The 14,901-nt window shown below is 40.6% G+C and overlaps 1 protein-coding gene across 2 annotated transcripts in view; it reads right to left on the bottom strand.

Moving 5' to 3' along the window:
* The window catches only part of LOC120077504 (peptide chain release factor PrfB1, chloroplastic-like), a 50,118-nt gene extending 35,217 nt beyond the window's left edge, over positions 1-14,901 (bottom strand). Inside the window, exons 1-2 of one of the 2 annotated variants that reach the window (XM_039031409.2) lie at positions 14,745-14,901; positions 7,048-7,268 (exon numbers count right to left, since the gene is read on the bottom strand). In XM_039031409.2, coding sequence (XP_038887337.2) covers positions 7,048-7,268; positions 14,745-14,751 — 228 coding nt within the window. In that variant the 5' untranslated portion in view covers positions 14,752-14,901. The remainder of the gene's footprint in view (positions 1-7,047; positions 7,269-14,744) is intronic. The other variant, XM_039031412.2, reaches the window with a different exon arrangement.

Here is a 14,901-nt window from a genome sequence, read left to right as displayed (position 1 = left end):
ATGAATTTTTTAAGTTAAAACAGGAAATTTGTGCACAAACAAGCAGCTGCTTAGGAAGATTAAGCAAGCAGCTCACTATAGAGAGCGAGAGCGAGAGGTGGATCTCGCTAAGGACGGAAATCTCGCTGGTTTTGCACTGAATCTCGCTGGAAAGTGCCAAATCTCGCTAGGAATGGTAAATCTCGCTCATGAAGGTGATCTCACTCATGATGATCATCTCGCTAGTAATGTTGATTTTGTTGATAAAAGTTTCATTAGTAAACGAACTATCTAAGGCATTTTGCTGAGAATTCTAAGGAATCTAACCGAGAATTATGTCATTTCAGGCCAAGAAGAGCTAGGAGAGGCATATAAACCGTTCAGAGCCCCGACAAGCTATGAATGACTAAAATGAACTTAATGCTTTCAATACTTATGCATAAAGGACCATGTAAGTTACAGTGATGTTGATGATGAATTTATACTTCCTCAAGCAACAAATGTTTAATGAATAACATAGTGTATCTTCTCCAACTTGTATATGTTTTAACGCATGCCAAGGTATGTTGTGAATTCATTATAAAAGTTAAGTTCCTATGTTGAAGATGTGTTCTGTAAGAAGGCTATGATGGAATGAGTCTTTGTGTAAATGGCATGCAATGAAACTTAATTTGATACTAGGAAATAACCCAATACTGAAGGACACGGAGAAGGTATCTGGGTAATAGTACCTAAGGTGTTGACAGTACTTAGAAAACTCCACGTGCACGTAAGTAGTTCTGAATGAGAGGCCGAAGTATGGGTCTCCTAGGCCATATACCAGCAAAAAGAGGCCAAAGTATAGGTCTCTTGGCCGGTAACAGACGTTGGGAGCTAGAGCAATATATGTTCGTTCTCGACTAGGGAATAATGATGTTTAATGATGTTTAAGAGTAGTTATCAATGTTTATGTTTAGAGGAAGTTGCTTGAGACGCCCATCGGTATATTTACATGTTTATAGTAATGTAATGCATGGTGTAATATGATTCTATAGTCACTCACTGGGCTACTAGCTCACAGATTTTCTATGTTTTCCTTTTCCAGGTAGCGGCCAAATTCCTCAATGTTGATCCTGCTGCTGCTTGCCACTGAAAGGCCCGGCTTGTCAAGAAGAACTTAGGTTGATGGTCTGCCTATGTACACATGTTTTGAGAGGGACTAGGGTTTTGTTAATGATGTTTGGGTCCAACTGTAAATATTTTACCTGTAGATGTTGTATCATGACTGTTTGCATGTGATTATATAAACTTATGTAGAACCTTATGGAGGCATGCTGTATGCGTACATTAATAATGTTTAACAGATTGGTGTTTAGGTTAGAAAGCTTAGGTGGTAAGTGTAGGCAATAGGGCTAGTAACTGCTACCGTCACATCTCTTTCCAGACTAAGAGAGTAATCTGGAAGGGGGTGTGACACATAATCACCCACCTCAAATTTTAATTCCCGTCGTTTTTTATCAGTGAAATTTTTCATACGATCCTGGGCCACCACCAGCGGTTCTTTCAAAGTGGTGAGCACATGGTCCCTTTCTATCAATTGTTGTTCGAGAGTCCCATTGACTATATCATAATTCCCAAAACCCAATAACGGCGGAAAATCACGCCCGAACACAATCTTAAACAACGTCGGTTGAATTGAAGCATGAAAGTTGGTATTATACCATGATTTAGCCCACAAGGTTAGACCAAGCCTTCGGTTTCTCACCACTAAAACAGCGTAAATACGTTTTGAGACATTTATTCACAATTTCGGTTTGACCATCCGATTTGGGCTAACAAGTCGTCCTGCACCTAAGCTGTGTACCCTACAGCCAAAACAATGTCCATAAATGACTAATAAAAATCTTGTCTCGATCGGAAACAATCAAACTAGGAAACCCGTGATGCCAGACCACTTCCTTGATGAAAGTTGTCGTAATAGCCTTAATTGAAAACGGATGAGAGACAAGGATAAAGTGAGCATACTTACTAAGGCAGTCCACCACCACTAAGATAGCATCAAACCCCCACCCTCAAGTCGGATGCGTCTATCTAAACGACAAAGGCAACCTGGAAGACAGGTAATGCCAAAAATCGCAGTGGCAGTGTCATCATGGCATGCTTCAACCAGTCAAAAGCTAAAGTAGCTTCCTTGGTCCATTTAAAAGCACTCTTCTTCATCAAAGCATGCAATAGGGCAGCGATTAGGCTATACCCTTCAACGAAACGCCAATAATAGCCTGTGAGGCCTAAAAACCCACGTAATTCTTTCATATTGGTCGGTACAGGCCATTCCCACCATCATCCAAATCTTCTCACTCTCCGCTTCCACCCTGTTGGCGAAAACCCAATGGCCTAAATACTGAATGTGCTCTCGCTCGAATTGGCATTTTTCATAATTAGCATAAAGCTGATGCTTCTTCAACACACTGAACACTACTGATAGATGTGCAAGATGGGTATGCATGTCCGGGCTGTAAACTAAAATATCGTCAAAGAAAACAAGTACGTATTTGCAAATGAGAGGGCAAAAAACCTGGTTCATTAAAGATTGGAAGGTCGTTGGTGCGTTTGTCAAGCCAAACAACATGACCGTGAATTCATAGTGGCCTTCATGCGTGCGAAACACCATCTGGACGCGGTCCTCTTCTACCACTCTAATTTGATGGTATCCCAATTTTAGATCCAGTTTGGAAAAGACCTTGGCCCCGTGTAGCTCATCGAGTTGCTCTTCAATCACCAGAATAGGAAACTTGTCCGAAATTGTAACCCTATTTAGGGCGCGGTAGTCCACACAAAACCGCCAGCTACCATCTTTCTTTTTTACAAGGATCACCAGGCTGGCATATGGGCTGACGCTTGGTCGGATTATTCCCTATTAAATTTTCAATCTCGCTTTAAGGGCATGGAGATACTTGAAGGGCCTTATGTTAATGGGGTCATGCCCTCCCTGGATAGAGATCCAATGATCCACGGCACACTTCGAAGGTAATCCTTTCGGCATGTTAAAGACAACTTCGTATTCAGTCAAGACCCGATAAAGCTTTGGGTTTCCCGTTTCTGTAATAAAATCGGAACTCTGGATTTCCAGCTCCTTAAACTCGATGAGAAAGCTTTGATCCTCCTCATCCCACATTCTTGATATCATCTTCAAAGAAATCTCCAAGCGAGCCAATGTGAGATCTCCGCTCAGCACTCTTCTAGAAGAACCCATGGTGAACGACATGCTAAGAGCCTTCCAATCAACCATCATAGCCCCCTGTTTCGGAGCCACTGCATTCCCAACACAAGGTCCAAATTTCCCAGTTCACTCGAAAGAAAATCCTCTTGTATCATGATCTTGGGCAGACAGACAATCACGGATTTACATATTCCTTTTCCCTTGACTGCCTCATCGAGGCTCAGGACCACTCCATAACTTGTGGTTTTTGTTAATGGCTGCTTCAAGTTATCCACTAGCCTTTGAGGTATAAAATTGTGCGTGGCCCTGCAGTCGATCAATATCACCACATCTTGTTCACCCATGAACCCTTTCAACTTCATGATTCAGGGTGTCGATAACCTTACAACAGAGTTCAAAGATAACTCGACGCGTAGGGGCACTTCCAACACTTCACTCGGTACCTTCGTAACCTTCCTGCCTTCTGTCAACATGTCTCCAGCCACCTCGTCAGAAAAAACTAATAGTCGAAGTTCCCAATTTTTGCAACAGTGCCCAGGGTTGTACTTCTCGCCACAACGATAACAAAGCCCTTTATCGTTCCCTCCTTGCATTTCCAAATCGGTCCAACAACGATACAACGGTTCTTTCTGATTTGACATCACTTTCTCAGGCAATGTGATCATACGAGTCATCATGCCCTCTTGTCCCTTCCCTGCCGATTTCGCATTAAATTTGGGCTCAACCCTCCTATCAGATTTCATTTCCCCAGATGAACCTAACCTAGGCTTGTCCTCATCCAAACTATCCTCTACTAATTGGGCCACAGCCATCATCTCTTCCAGCCCAACATGCCTAAAACAGGCCATTTCTGCTCTTATCAACGGTTTCAGCCTATTCAAGAATGTACTTTCTAACACCTCATCAGAAAGATGTGGAAGAGACGTCGACAACTCCTCAAATTTCTGGCGATATTCAGCCATCAAGCCTTCTAACCTCAAAAAACGTGCACACAGTGTTCCATCCCTAACCGGCCGGAAACGAAAGGGCAGTCGTTTCTTCAAGTCTCCTTAAGCTACCTTCTCTGATTTTTCTCCCAACAGTACCAATTTAAGGCCTGCCTTTCAAAGCTAACCACAACTACGGTGAGTTTCTTTATCTCAGACAACTGGTGGAGTTGAAAATATCTTTCTGCTGGGAAGAACTATCCGTCAAGGTCTTCTCCATTAAAAACATGCATTTCCACCTTCTTGGACGTGATCCTCTCCCCGTCTCCTTCATCAAGCTTTCTCCTTGATAGCTCTCTGTCTTTCTGAGTTTCCTCAACCTCTGCCCCTTCCTCATTCCGCTCTCTGGTCATTCTCTTGCGGGCCACAACTTCAGTTCTAGACATTTCATTTCCTTCCCTATCGGGTTCCTCCAGCAACTCTTCTACCAAAACCTTCAACGTCTTTTGTATGTCCCGCATCTCTGTCGTTATTATGACCACTCCTTTCTCCAACTCCGGTAGTCTTTGCAACTCTTTTCTCAAACCACCCATCTCTGCCTCTGTTGCACTCAACCACTCCTTTTCATTTGCTTCTGTGTCCTATTCCTCATCCTTCCCAGGATGTTAAAGGTGCTTCGATACCACTTGTAAGGACACTAGGTCCCCTTCGTGATATTGATATTGAAATTACAATAATACAAGTCAACCGGCGGACTCGAGGGCACCGGACCTCTCTCAAGTTCACACTATCCAGTTAGTACATAAAATATTCCATAACCCAAACACCACAAAATATATATAAGTCAGACAACACAAGCAACCAGCCCAAAACATAACAAAAGATAATAAAGGCCCATTACTGACTAGGCCCAACATCAACAGGCCACTTGTTCCTTCTAACATAAGTTTTCATAATAGAAGCCATAACAATTTCCGAGCTCTAACGATAGAAAGTCATCAATGAAAGATCACTCCCTTACAGATTCCCTTGCCCTTGACTACTTCTCCCATGCCATTACTACCCCATAGCTAGTAGTCTCTGATAAGGGAGGGTCGATTGCCTCAACAACTCATTGTGCGATGAAGTTATGTGTGGCACAATAGTCCACAAGGACCATCACCTGATCATCGACCACTCCCTTTAACTTGAAAGTCTCGATGTCATCAAACCCACGAGAGTTACACAGCTCCACAATGGGGCTAACTTGAAGCACTTGTTCATTTATTTCCATTTTGTCCATCTCGTCATCTTCCACTCCGTGAGCAAAAATCAACCGTCAAAGTTCTTTGTTTTAATAATGATGACCCTTTGAATAATTCTCGTCACACTGGTAACAAAGGCCTTTATCACATCTAGCTTGGAGCTCCAAGTCTGATAACTTTTTGTAGTTGTAGTCCTTTTGATTTCTGAGTATCTTCTCTGCCAAGGTAATAGTGTGTCGTCATTCCTTCATAATTTTTTGTCATTGACTTTTTAACAGGTTTTCCATTGAACTTGGGCTCTTTTCACCCATTCGGGCCTTCGGTTACCTTAACAACTTCCATTTTATCCTCTATCAACTAGGCCATGTCCATCATATCATCCAGGTCCATTGCCTCATTAGTAAGACTTCAATTCGAACAACCTGATCCAACCCATTAGTGAATGTATTTTCTAAAGCACCCTCTGCCATGTTCAGCAACGACACCGACAACTTCTCAAACGACTGCAAGAACTCCGTCATCGTTCCTTCCTATTTGATTGCCAAGAATCGAGTGCACAGTGTCCCTTGTTGATGCGATCGAAATCAAGTCTAGATACGCTTCTTCAACTTTGTCCACGATTTAAACTTTTGATGGTTTCTCGCCCATCGAAACCAGTTCAAGGCTCTTCCCTCCAAATTCACTATTGCATTCTTCAACTTCTCTGTCTCTGTAAGCAAATGGAGTTCAAAACAATGCTCGGCTCAGCTCTAAAATACTACCCGCCCACGTCTTAGCTGTTGAAAACCTATCTCTAATTTTTTTAACTTGATCCATTTCAGTCTTTCCCCATTCTCATGACGATTTGAGGTCTCCCCGTCCTCTGCCTCATCGATTGTTTTCATCACATCAATCTTTCTTACCTTTCTCTTCCCAGTTGACGCTTACGTTAGCTCAGATGTTTTCGAACGTTTTCAATCCCCATACATCTCCTTAATCATTGCGTCCAACGAATGGATCTCATCATTTATCTTCTCAATCGACTTCTCCATAACAGGAAGTCTTTGAAGTTCTTTCTTTATTCCTCCGAGATCATCCTTGTAGCATTCAATCATTCTTCAAACTATTTCTACGTCATCTTTGACCATCGCCCCAAATTTTTGAACGGCTATGATACCACTTGTAAGGATACTCCTTACTATGATATATATTTCCAAAATAACGAACAACGATCACAAGTTCCAAAATGGATCACAAAACTATTCTTCCCTAGAACAAACATAAAGATAAAGGAAAATAAAAGATAATCCCCAGCCAATTCAGAGGAACTAATCTTTCCCAAAAGACTCTTACAGTCCTTTTTATACAAAATCCTAGATAAGGACACCCTCACCCTTTCCAAACATTATAATGACATTCTCTCTTGCTCTTACATTGCTACACTGCTATACACTACTTGTCTGGGTGAAATACCCTTCTTGCCCCTCCTAGAATAAACTTTCTTAACCAGAGGCCAAACAGATATTTGTATGAATCGAGAAATTTTTAGTTCTTATTATGTCTATGAAGTTTTTCTTTTCGCTTTTTTTTTTCCTCCTCCTTTTGGTTTTGGCGCTTGTATTTTTTAGCATTGATCTTTTTCATTACTCTAATAAAAAATTGCGTTTCTTATTCTTAAAAAGAACAGAGTGCTCTAAATATAAGACTGCATGATAGGTACCTGAGTTCTGAAATCAGTAAGCATATTTATTTTATCTTTCACGTCAGTCAGGGCCACGAGAACTTGTTGAGCCATAGATCTGTCATCCCAGAAAGAGCTATCAGCAGCCTTAGATTCCAAGTCTGCAAGTTCTTGGTCCAACTGTAACAAACCGGCAGAGTTCCTTATCTCTTCCACACGCTCTGAGGTTGTTTCCACTTCTTTCCTTAATAAATAAAAATCTGTCAGCAACAAGAAGCACAGGTTATATCACTTCCATTGTGCTGAAAACACCACTGAATCTAAAATGGATAAATGGGAATTAGATGCATCCAATACAATTGATGTGAAATGTCAAAATCTGGGGCAACAAACACCCTGTTGGGTCTTAAAAATAGTTGCAATAGATATTTTAAGGATGTTAAAATAATAAAAAGGCTTAAGCAATTTGTCATTCAAGTGAATATTCATAAAGCAGCATTTAAAATTGAACGTCATTTAACACAAACATTGACCACAATTGACGAAGATACAACTAATAAGTCACTTATTCTTATGTCAACCCATTAAAATGGTTTAACAACCATTCAAGGAACCAAGGGCGACCTAATAGTGACCAAATTTTAATGCTTGGAAAAGCCTAACGTTTGAAGTCAAACATGTCACAGCAATATTTATTTGACCTGGGCACGAGATTATATGAAAGCAAAAAAAATAATAATAATAAAAATAAAGGGCATTATATCTAATAAAGATTTTATCATCTTCCATAACTGGAAATGTTGGATACCTGATAAGAAAACAATTTTCTTACTAAACTATTGTTCGAATTACAAACTTTCATCCTCAAAGAATTTTCAATTATATGCCTAGTTCTTGTTTTTTTTTTTAAAACGGAAACAATTCGTTAATTTAAGAGAATATCGAGCAAAAGCCCAAAGTACAAGAGGATTATACAATGAGCTAAATAACAACCAAAAACCAAAACGGATCAGCTAGCGCACCCGGGCATCTCAACTAGGTTGACACCCCCTTAGTGCCCTCATCATATTCAATAATTATCTAAGACAAGCTTAAAGCTTGCATAGCTTCTTTACATTCCCAAAAGGACAAACAACGGGGCTAATAATTAAATAAACAATCTGAAAAAACAATGAAAAAACTAAGAAAACCACTTGATGCTGAAGAAACTAAATCCCGTCACTTGGGAGGGAGGCAAACACCCTCCAATTGAGATTAAATTCTGATAAACTGTAGGCATTAAAGTGCTTGGAGATCATACACCAAGAAGAAGCTAGCCAACGGGCTGATTCGAATCGATCTTGACATCCAAGTACCTTATCATGGAACACCCTCTGATTTCTTTCAAACCAAAGGTCAGCCAGCAATGCCTTTACAGCATTCCATCACAGAAAATTGTTGGGTTTGGGAAGGTCTATACCAACTAACAGCTGCTGCAAGTTGCCCTTAAAGTCATTACACATAACCCATGAGATGTTGAAGAAGGACAGCAACTTATTCCAACACCAAGCTGAATAGAAACAATGAAAGAAAAGGTGGAGGGAGTCTTCTGACCAATTTAGACACAAAGGGCATATTGAAGGAGAGATCTTGTTGGCGGCCATCTTACTTTGCAACACCGAGGCTACATTCAACTGCCCACTAAGCATTATCCATACAAGAATGTTAATTCTTCTTGGGCTGCAAGTCTTCCATAGGGCCGAGAATAGAGATTTATCCATTGGGGAGAAGTGGGAAAGGTATTCTAAGTGAGTTGACCGTAAAGAGTCCCGAGGCTGAGATAGACCATACCTTGCTATCAACAAATTCTGAAACTTTCCTTGTTGCAATGACCCCAAGCAAATCTTGAAAGGAGGTGATTTCATCATCTTTAAGCAATCGGCGAAAGGTGATTATTGACCAAGCTGCCAAATTGGTGTCCCAATGGTCAACAACCGAACCGTTTGGTAACAAAGATATTCGGAAGAGATTTGGGAATAAGGAACGGAAAGGAGTCGCTCCCACCCAAGGTTCCAGCCAAAAACCAATTCTTCTACCATTTCCAAGCTTAAGAGTGGCCAACGATTCAACTTTTAGCCAAGATTTAGATATACTAATCCAAGGGCTTCTCAGACTTCTACCCCCTTTACCTGTCGTGTGTCAATTGAAAGGGTCCGTGCCATGGATGCTTCTGATAACTTGCCCCCAAAATGAGCCTTCTTCTTTGAAGAACCTCCAGCCCCATTTAGCAAGTAGGGCTTGGTTCATAAATTTGAATCCACCAAGGCCGAGGCCTCCATCTGACAATGGTTTTTGAACCATAGCCCACTTCACCAAATGATTTAGCTTGCTGCCATTGTGCCCTTCCCAAAAGAAATTTCTTATGATTCTCTCCAATTTCGAAGCAACTCCTTCCGGCAATATAAATATGGACATGAAGTGTGTTGGGAGGTTAGATAGAACTGACTTGCATAATGTGACTCTACCTCATCTAGAAAGATTGAAACTCTTCCATTTATCCAATTTGGCTTGGAAGTTGTCCAAAACTGGTTGCCAAAAAGATAGCTTCTTCGGGTACCCTCCTAGAGGCAGCCCAAGATAGAGGATTGGAAGCTGATCAGCCTTACAATTTAATGCAGCAGCCATTGAAAGCGACTCTTTTTCATCCACATTTACACCATAAAGAGCTGATTTATCCCATTTACCTTCTACCCTAAGCACCATTCGAAAAACCCCACCGTTTGCTTTAGTTTTGCAAGCATGCTGCTGTCATACTTACAAAACAAGAGCATATCATCCGCAAATTGAAGGATGGAGATCTGGATTTTATCTTTGCCAACCACAAAACCTTCATATAGACCGGCTTGAATGATCTCAATCAAGAGCTTTGCCGCCACTCCTTAAGGCAAAAAACTGCTTATGATCTTCCCCCTGAACCAAAGCACTTAAAACTTCACTTACTAGAAGGAAAAGGAAAGGTGAGAGGGGATCACCTTGCCTAATGTCTCTAGTGGCAGCCACTCTTCCCCTTGGTTTTCCGTTGATGAACACAGAAAACATTGGATTTTTAACACAGCCCAGAATCCAATCAATCCATTTCTGATCAAAGTTTTTGCTTCTCGACACCTTTTCTAGGAAATCCCAATTCACACGGTCAAAGGCCTTCTCCAAATCAAGTTTGAGGATCCATCCTTTCTTCTTTTTCACTCTATACTCTTCTACAGCATCGTTAGCAATGAGGATGGGGTCTAAAATTTACCTTCCTTCAATAAAGGCACTTTGGGAAGAGGCTATAATGGCATTACCAATTTTAATCTTTCAGCTAGCACCTTTGCAACAACCTTATATATCACTGTAGTTAAGCTAATTGGCCTGAAGTCACTTACTTTGACTGCTATTTTCTTCTTTTGAATAAGACAAATGAAGTTTTCCTTTATGCAAGCATTTAGCTTACCATTATTATAAAAATCTTCAAAGGTCAATGCAGATTATCCTTGATCAAGTGCCAAAATTTCAGCAGAAACTCCACTGTGAAACTATCGGGTCCTGGTGCTTTACATTTTCCTAGTTTCCTTACAGCAGCCTTGATTTCTTCAGGAGAGAACTTGGCATGTAAGTTTATGTTCTGAGTAGCATTGATACAAGACCAATCAAGGTTCAATGGAAGATGCCTTAAACCCGGAGACTTCAGGAATATGTTGCTGTAAAAATTCAGGATTAGATGTTCTATCTCTTGAAAGGAAGTTGTTGGCACCCCTTGATCATATTAATTCAGCTATGAAATTTCTTCTCTTCTTTGCAGCTAAATACTTATGGAAAAAGCTTGTGTTCTCATCTTCCAACTTCAACCAATTCAACTTACTTTTCTGAATTTAAATTAATTTCCTCCAACCTGTAAAGAAACATTAAATCTGACTTTAAAGTGGATCTAAGTGCCAATTCACTGTTATCAAGGGTAGAACAATCAGCAAGAGCATCCCATTTTTCAATTTCTTTTAACAGTCCCTCTTCTTTGCTTCTTTGATCTTTCTGAAATTTAGAGTACCACTCCTTTACTGTTGCCTTTACACATTTCAATTTCTGATTAAGGGCAAAACCAGCCCACCCTTGAATGTTGCTACTAGACCAAGCTGATTCGATGATTTTGACGCACTCCTTATTAAACAACCAGTTGTTACAAAATCTAAAAGGGGAAGGACCCCAGCTCAACGACCCCGCTTCTAGCAAAATTGGAAAGTGATCCATCTTACTTGTCTGTTGGCTCTAGAGTTCTCAAACAACTCATCCCACGTTTTGGTGATGAAAAATCGATCTAAAAGAGATCTTGAAGCTAAAACACCTTCCCTAGACCAAGTGAAGTTGCTATTTCCCAACCGTAACTGCAAAAGATTGGCTTGGTCTATAAAGTTATTAAACTTCCCCATTCCTTTAGTGCTGCCCAACGGATATCTTTCATGTGCCCATCTTGTGATAAAATCTCCCCCGATACACCATGCTTCTACACAATAAAATGAAAGAAATAAAAGCTCTGGCCACGTGAATTTTCTCTCTTTGAATCATTTGGTCCATAGACATTAGTGATCCAGCCAGTCTTATTGCAAACAGTGATGCATTTTACTGATAACGAATACTCCCCCTTCAAACTTTCAATAACTGAGATCAAATTCTTATCCTATAGAGTCAATAATCCACCTGAATAACCATAAGATTCCACAAATTCCCAGCCTATATCTTTAGAACTCCACAAGCTTTTGATGAAACTCACTTCAAAGCTGTCTTTTTTTTACTCTTGAATTAGAACTACTGTAGGATTAATTTTCTTTAGAAAATGCTTGAGAGCTAACCTTTTGTTAACATCTTTCAGGCCTCTAGTATTCCACTACACAATTCTCATGATTCAGACTTAAAGGAAGGATTGTAGCCTCAACTTTTAAACATTAATCAAGGATGAGATGACAATCCTTGACAATTGAGGTTAAATGAGCTGCAAGATCACAAGGAATGGCTGGAAAAATTGAACCAACCACCTCTAAAAAATTGTCATCCTCTGTCTGAAACAGGGGTTCAAATCTTGAACTATAGGGTCCTCTTTACTCTTTTCTTCTGAAAAACCAACTGATCTTGCCCAAACCTCTTCTTCACTACTCACACTGAAAGGAAAATCAATGAGAACCTCCCCTTTATCTGCTGGGAACTCCCCCGGATGGGTTGTGGAACCTCTCAAGGATGTAAGCTCTGTATTAGGTAATGAAAAAACAGAGTGTTCAAAGAGAGTAGGGAGAGGAGAAGGGGAGCCTGGCCTGAAACATTGAGGCTGTCCTTGAATTTGGGTGCATTGGGCTTCTAATAAATCCAGGTTGTGAATTGCCACTGACTTGGCTTTAAAGCTTGGTTTCTTGGATGAGTCCTTGGCTAACTTTCTTCTGATGAAATGTAGGGAATGATTTAAAAAGGCAGGGGGGATACTTGAATTTGTGCTAACGTTTAGCCCCTGTTTTGCTTGCCTATGGCGCTTATTTACTGCAGGGAGGGAGGAGGAGTGCCGAGGAGGGGGCAAGGACTTTTAGGGCTAGCTCAAAGGCCGACTGAAATAGAGGAGCCGGATTTTTAGTGAAAACAGGGGAGGGAGACTTACCCGGACTGGAACAGGGGAGCAGAGCAACAGCCTTGGAAGACGAAGGGGCAAATTTGCTGCTTGAGAAAATCACTGTTGATTGCTTCGAAATAAAATTAACTTTAATTCCTAGACTTTTATTTTTTTGAATAGGTGACTGTTCAGATTCCTTAGCCAAGGGTCTGGATACCCCATTAAAGGCTCCCTTCTCTTTCTTCTTAAAGGATCTAGGCACCTTTTCAACTTTTTCATTAAAGTGCAGTGACTCTTCAACTTCTTTCACAATAATCGTTTCACTTGCAGGGTGTTGGACAACTTCCTCGACAGTAAAAGAGGCGGGGGTGGTTGGATTCTTTGTAAATAAACACCTTGCAAGGGAAGAATGAGACTTTTCGACTTCTTCTGTGTAAATTTCATCTCTTTGCAGGGGTTCTTGGACCGATTCGGGTTCCTTGAAAAGGTGGGTTTGGAATGTGAAGAGACAAGGAAATTCCATTCCAAAATATCCAATTTGAAATTAACTCCATCTTTAATTACATCGTTTAACCTAACAAGGTCAATAGGATTAGAAAAGTCTTTAAATAATAAATTCCCCACTGCCTTAGAAGGAACTTCTAAACATTCGACATCTCCAAAATTTAGAAAAAAATTCCCACGAATTGCATCCTTTATTTCGATTGTGGCTGGCATAAATCCACATAGGTTTCTTCTAACTTGAATTTTGGCTTCCAAACAATTAGTTAGGTTAAGAGTTTCTGAGGCAATTGATTCCAAACCCCCAAAATAAGCACCTATGACTTCAAAGGTATTTCTTCCCCAAAATTCCAATGGAAGATTCTTGATTGAAATCCAACCACCAAAACCTTTCATCACAGAGGCTCTTGCATTTTGGGATTCCACTTTTCGAACAGCAAGTGAAAAGGATCAACCGACTGCCATTTGCCCGGATTTGATATCAAAGTGGCCAAATCACCATTGCTGACTTTGATTAAAGCTTTATCTGCAAACAGAGGATTGATAGTGACACTGGTTTTAAAGGCCTCACTCAATACCTTCGAGATATCCTTCCATTAATTGAAGACTAAAAGCCTTGAGATGAGCCATAAACTACTCAAATCTTCTTTGAGAACTTCATGATCTTTTTTAATCCAATAAGAACCCTTTTCTTGATTTAATTGACCTTGACTATAGGATTTTTGAATTGCAACATATTTAAACTTTGAAGGCTTTAGATATGGTTGAGAGAACCTACCTTTCACCACTTCTGAGAAACTCTTCACTTGAGGGGCTTCCTAAGCTGAATTATCTTTAAAGATATGGATGTTGGCATCAATCATTTCCTTGAACTCTTGCCAACCTGAGCATCCAACCCCATAAGGAACATGAATATTCTTTCTTCTCCCTGTGGTAGGCCACACTGCACATTCTACAAACCAATTGCCTTTGACTCTGAATTTGGCTAGACGTATGAAACTCTCATCTACTCTTTCTTTTAACAAAAAGAACTCGGCCGTTGAGGCAAACAAAAGTTTTCTGAAGCTTTCTTTTAGCCAATTGGCTACTGCTAAAGAGAGGAACAAGGACTGACCTTTTTTCAAATCTTCCACTATGAATCATGGACCCTCTTGCCACATACAAAAGAAATGACCCAATATGTTACAGCTTTTAATCCATGACCGGAAAGCACTCCTATCAAGGAGTCGAAAGGTCTTTACACAAAATGCTCCCTTTTACTCGAACCAGTAAGAGTTAAAAGACAGGGCTGGAAACAGGGCAAGAAAGGAGATCGGAGGAAGTGAAAGAGCCCGGAGGGGGGCAGAGGGAGAGGGGTGGGAGAAGCGGTTAGAGGGAAGGAAGGCTAGGGAGGGCATGGTGAGCTCCAGTGGGGTGGTCGGAAGGGGGGAGGCTGCCTAGTTCTTGTTAGTTTTACTTCCGAGACCTTTACATCGGAGCGTTAGTTAATAATTAGTATTAAAAAAATAAATTTAAAAGAAAAAAAAGCATAAAGGCAACAGAGGGTGTTCAATAATTAGAACAGAACATCATGAACACGGTAGTTTCAGTCTGGGAATTGAAATATTGTTTTTAAGAGAACTAAACATACCTTGCATCGCCCATTCTCGCGTATCAGCATCGATCGCCTCGCCCACCGGGCTCTCGGGCGTTGCAAATGAAACTGCAGGAAGCAACCAACAACTTACAGAAACAAGAATTCATTGCGATAACAAGGAACCCCAACAATTTGAAAGGAAATAAATGAG

The sequence above is a fragment of the Benincasa hispida genome, chromosome 5, assembly GCF_027475165.1.
Source record: "Benincasa hispida cultivar pf3 chromosome 5, pf3_genome.v1.1, whole genome shotgun sequence".
Lineage (NCBI taxonomy): Eukaryota > Viridiplantae > Streptophyta > Magnoliopsida > Cucurbitales > Cucurbitaceae > Benincasa > Benincasa hispida.
Note: the sequence above shows the minus strand (reverse complement) of the source record. Positions and strands in the feature narration are given on the sequence as shown.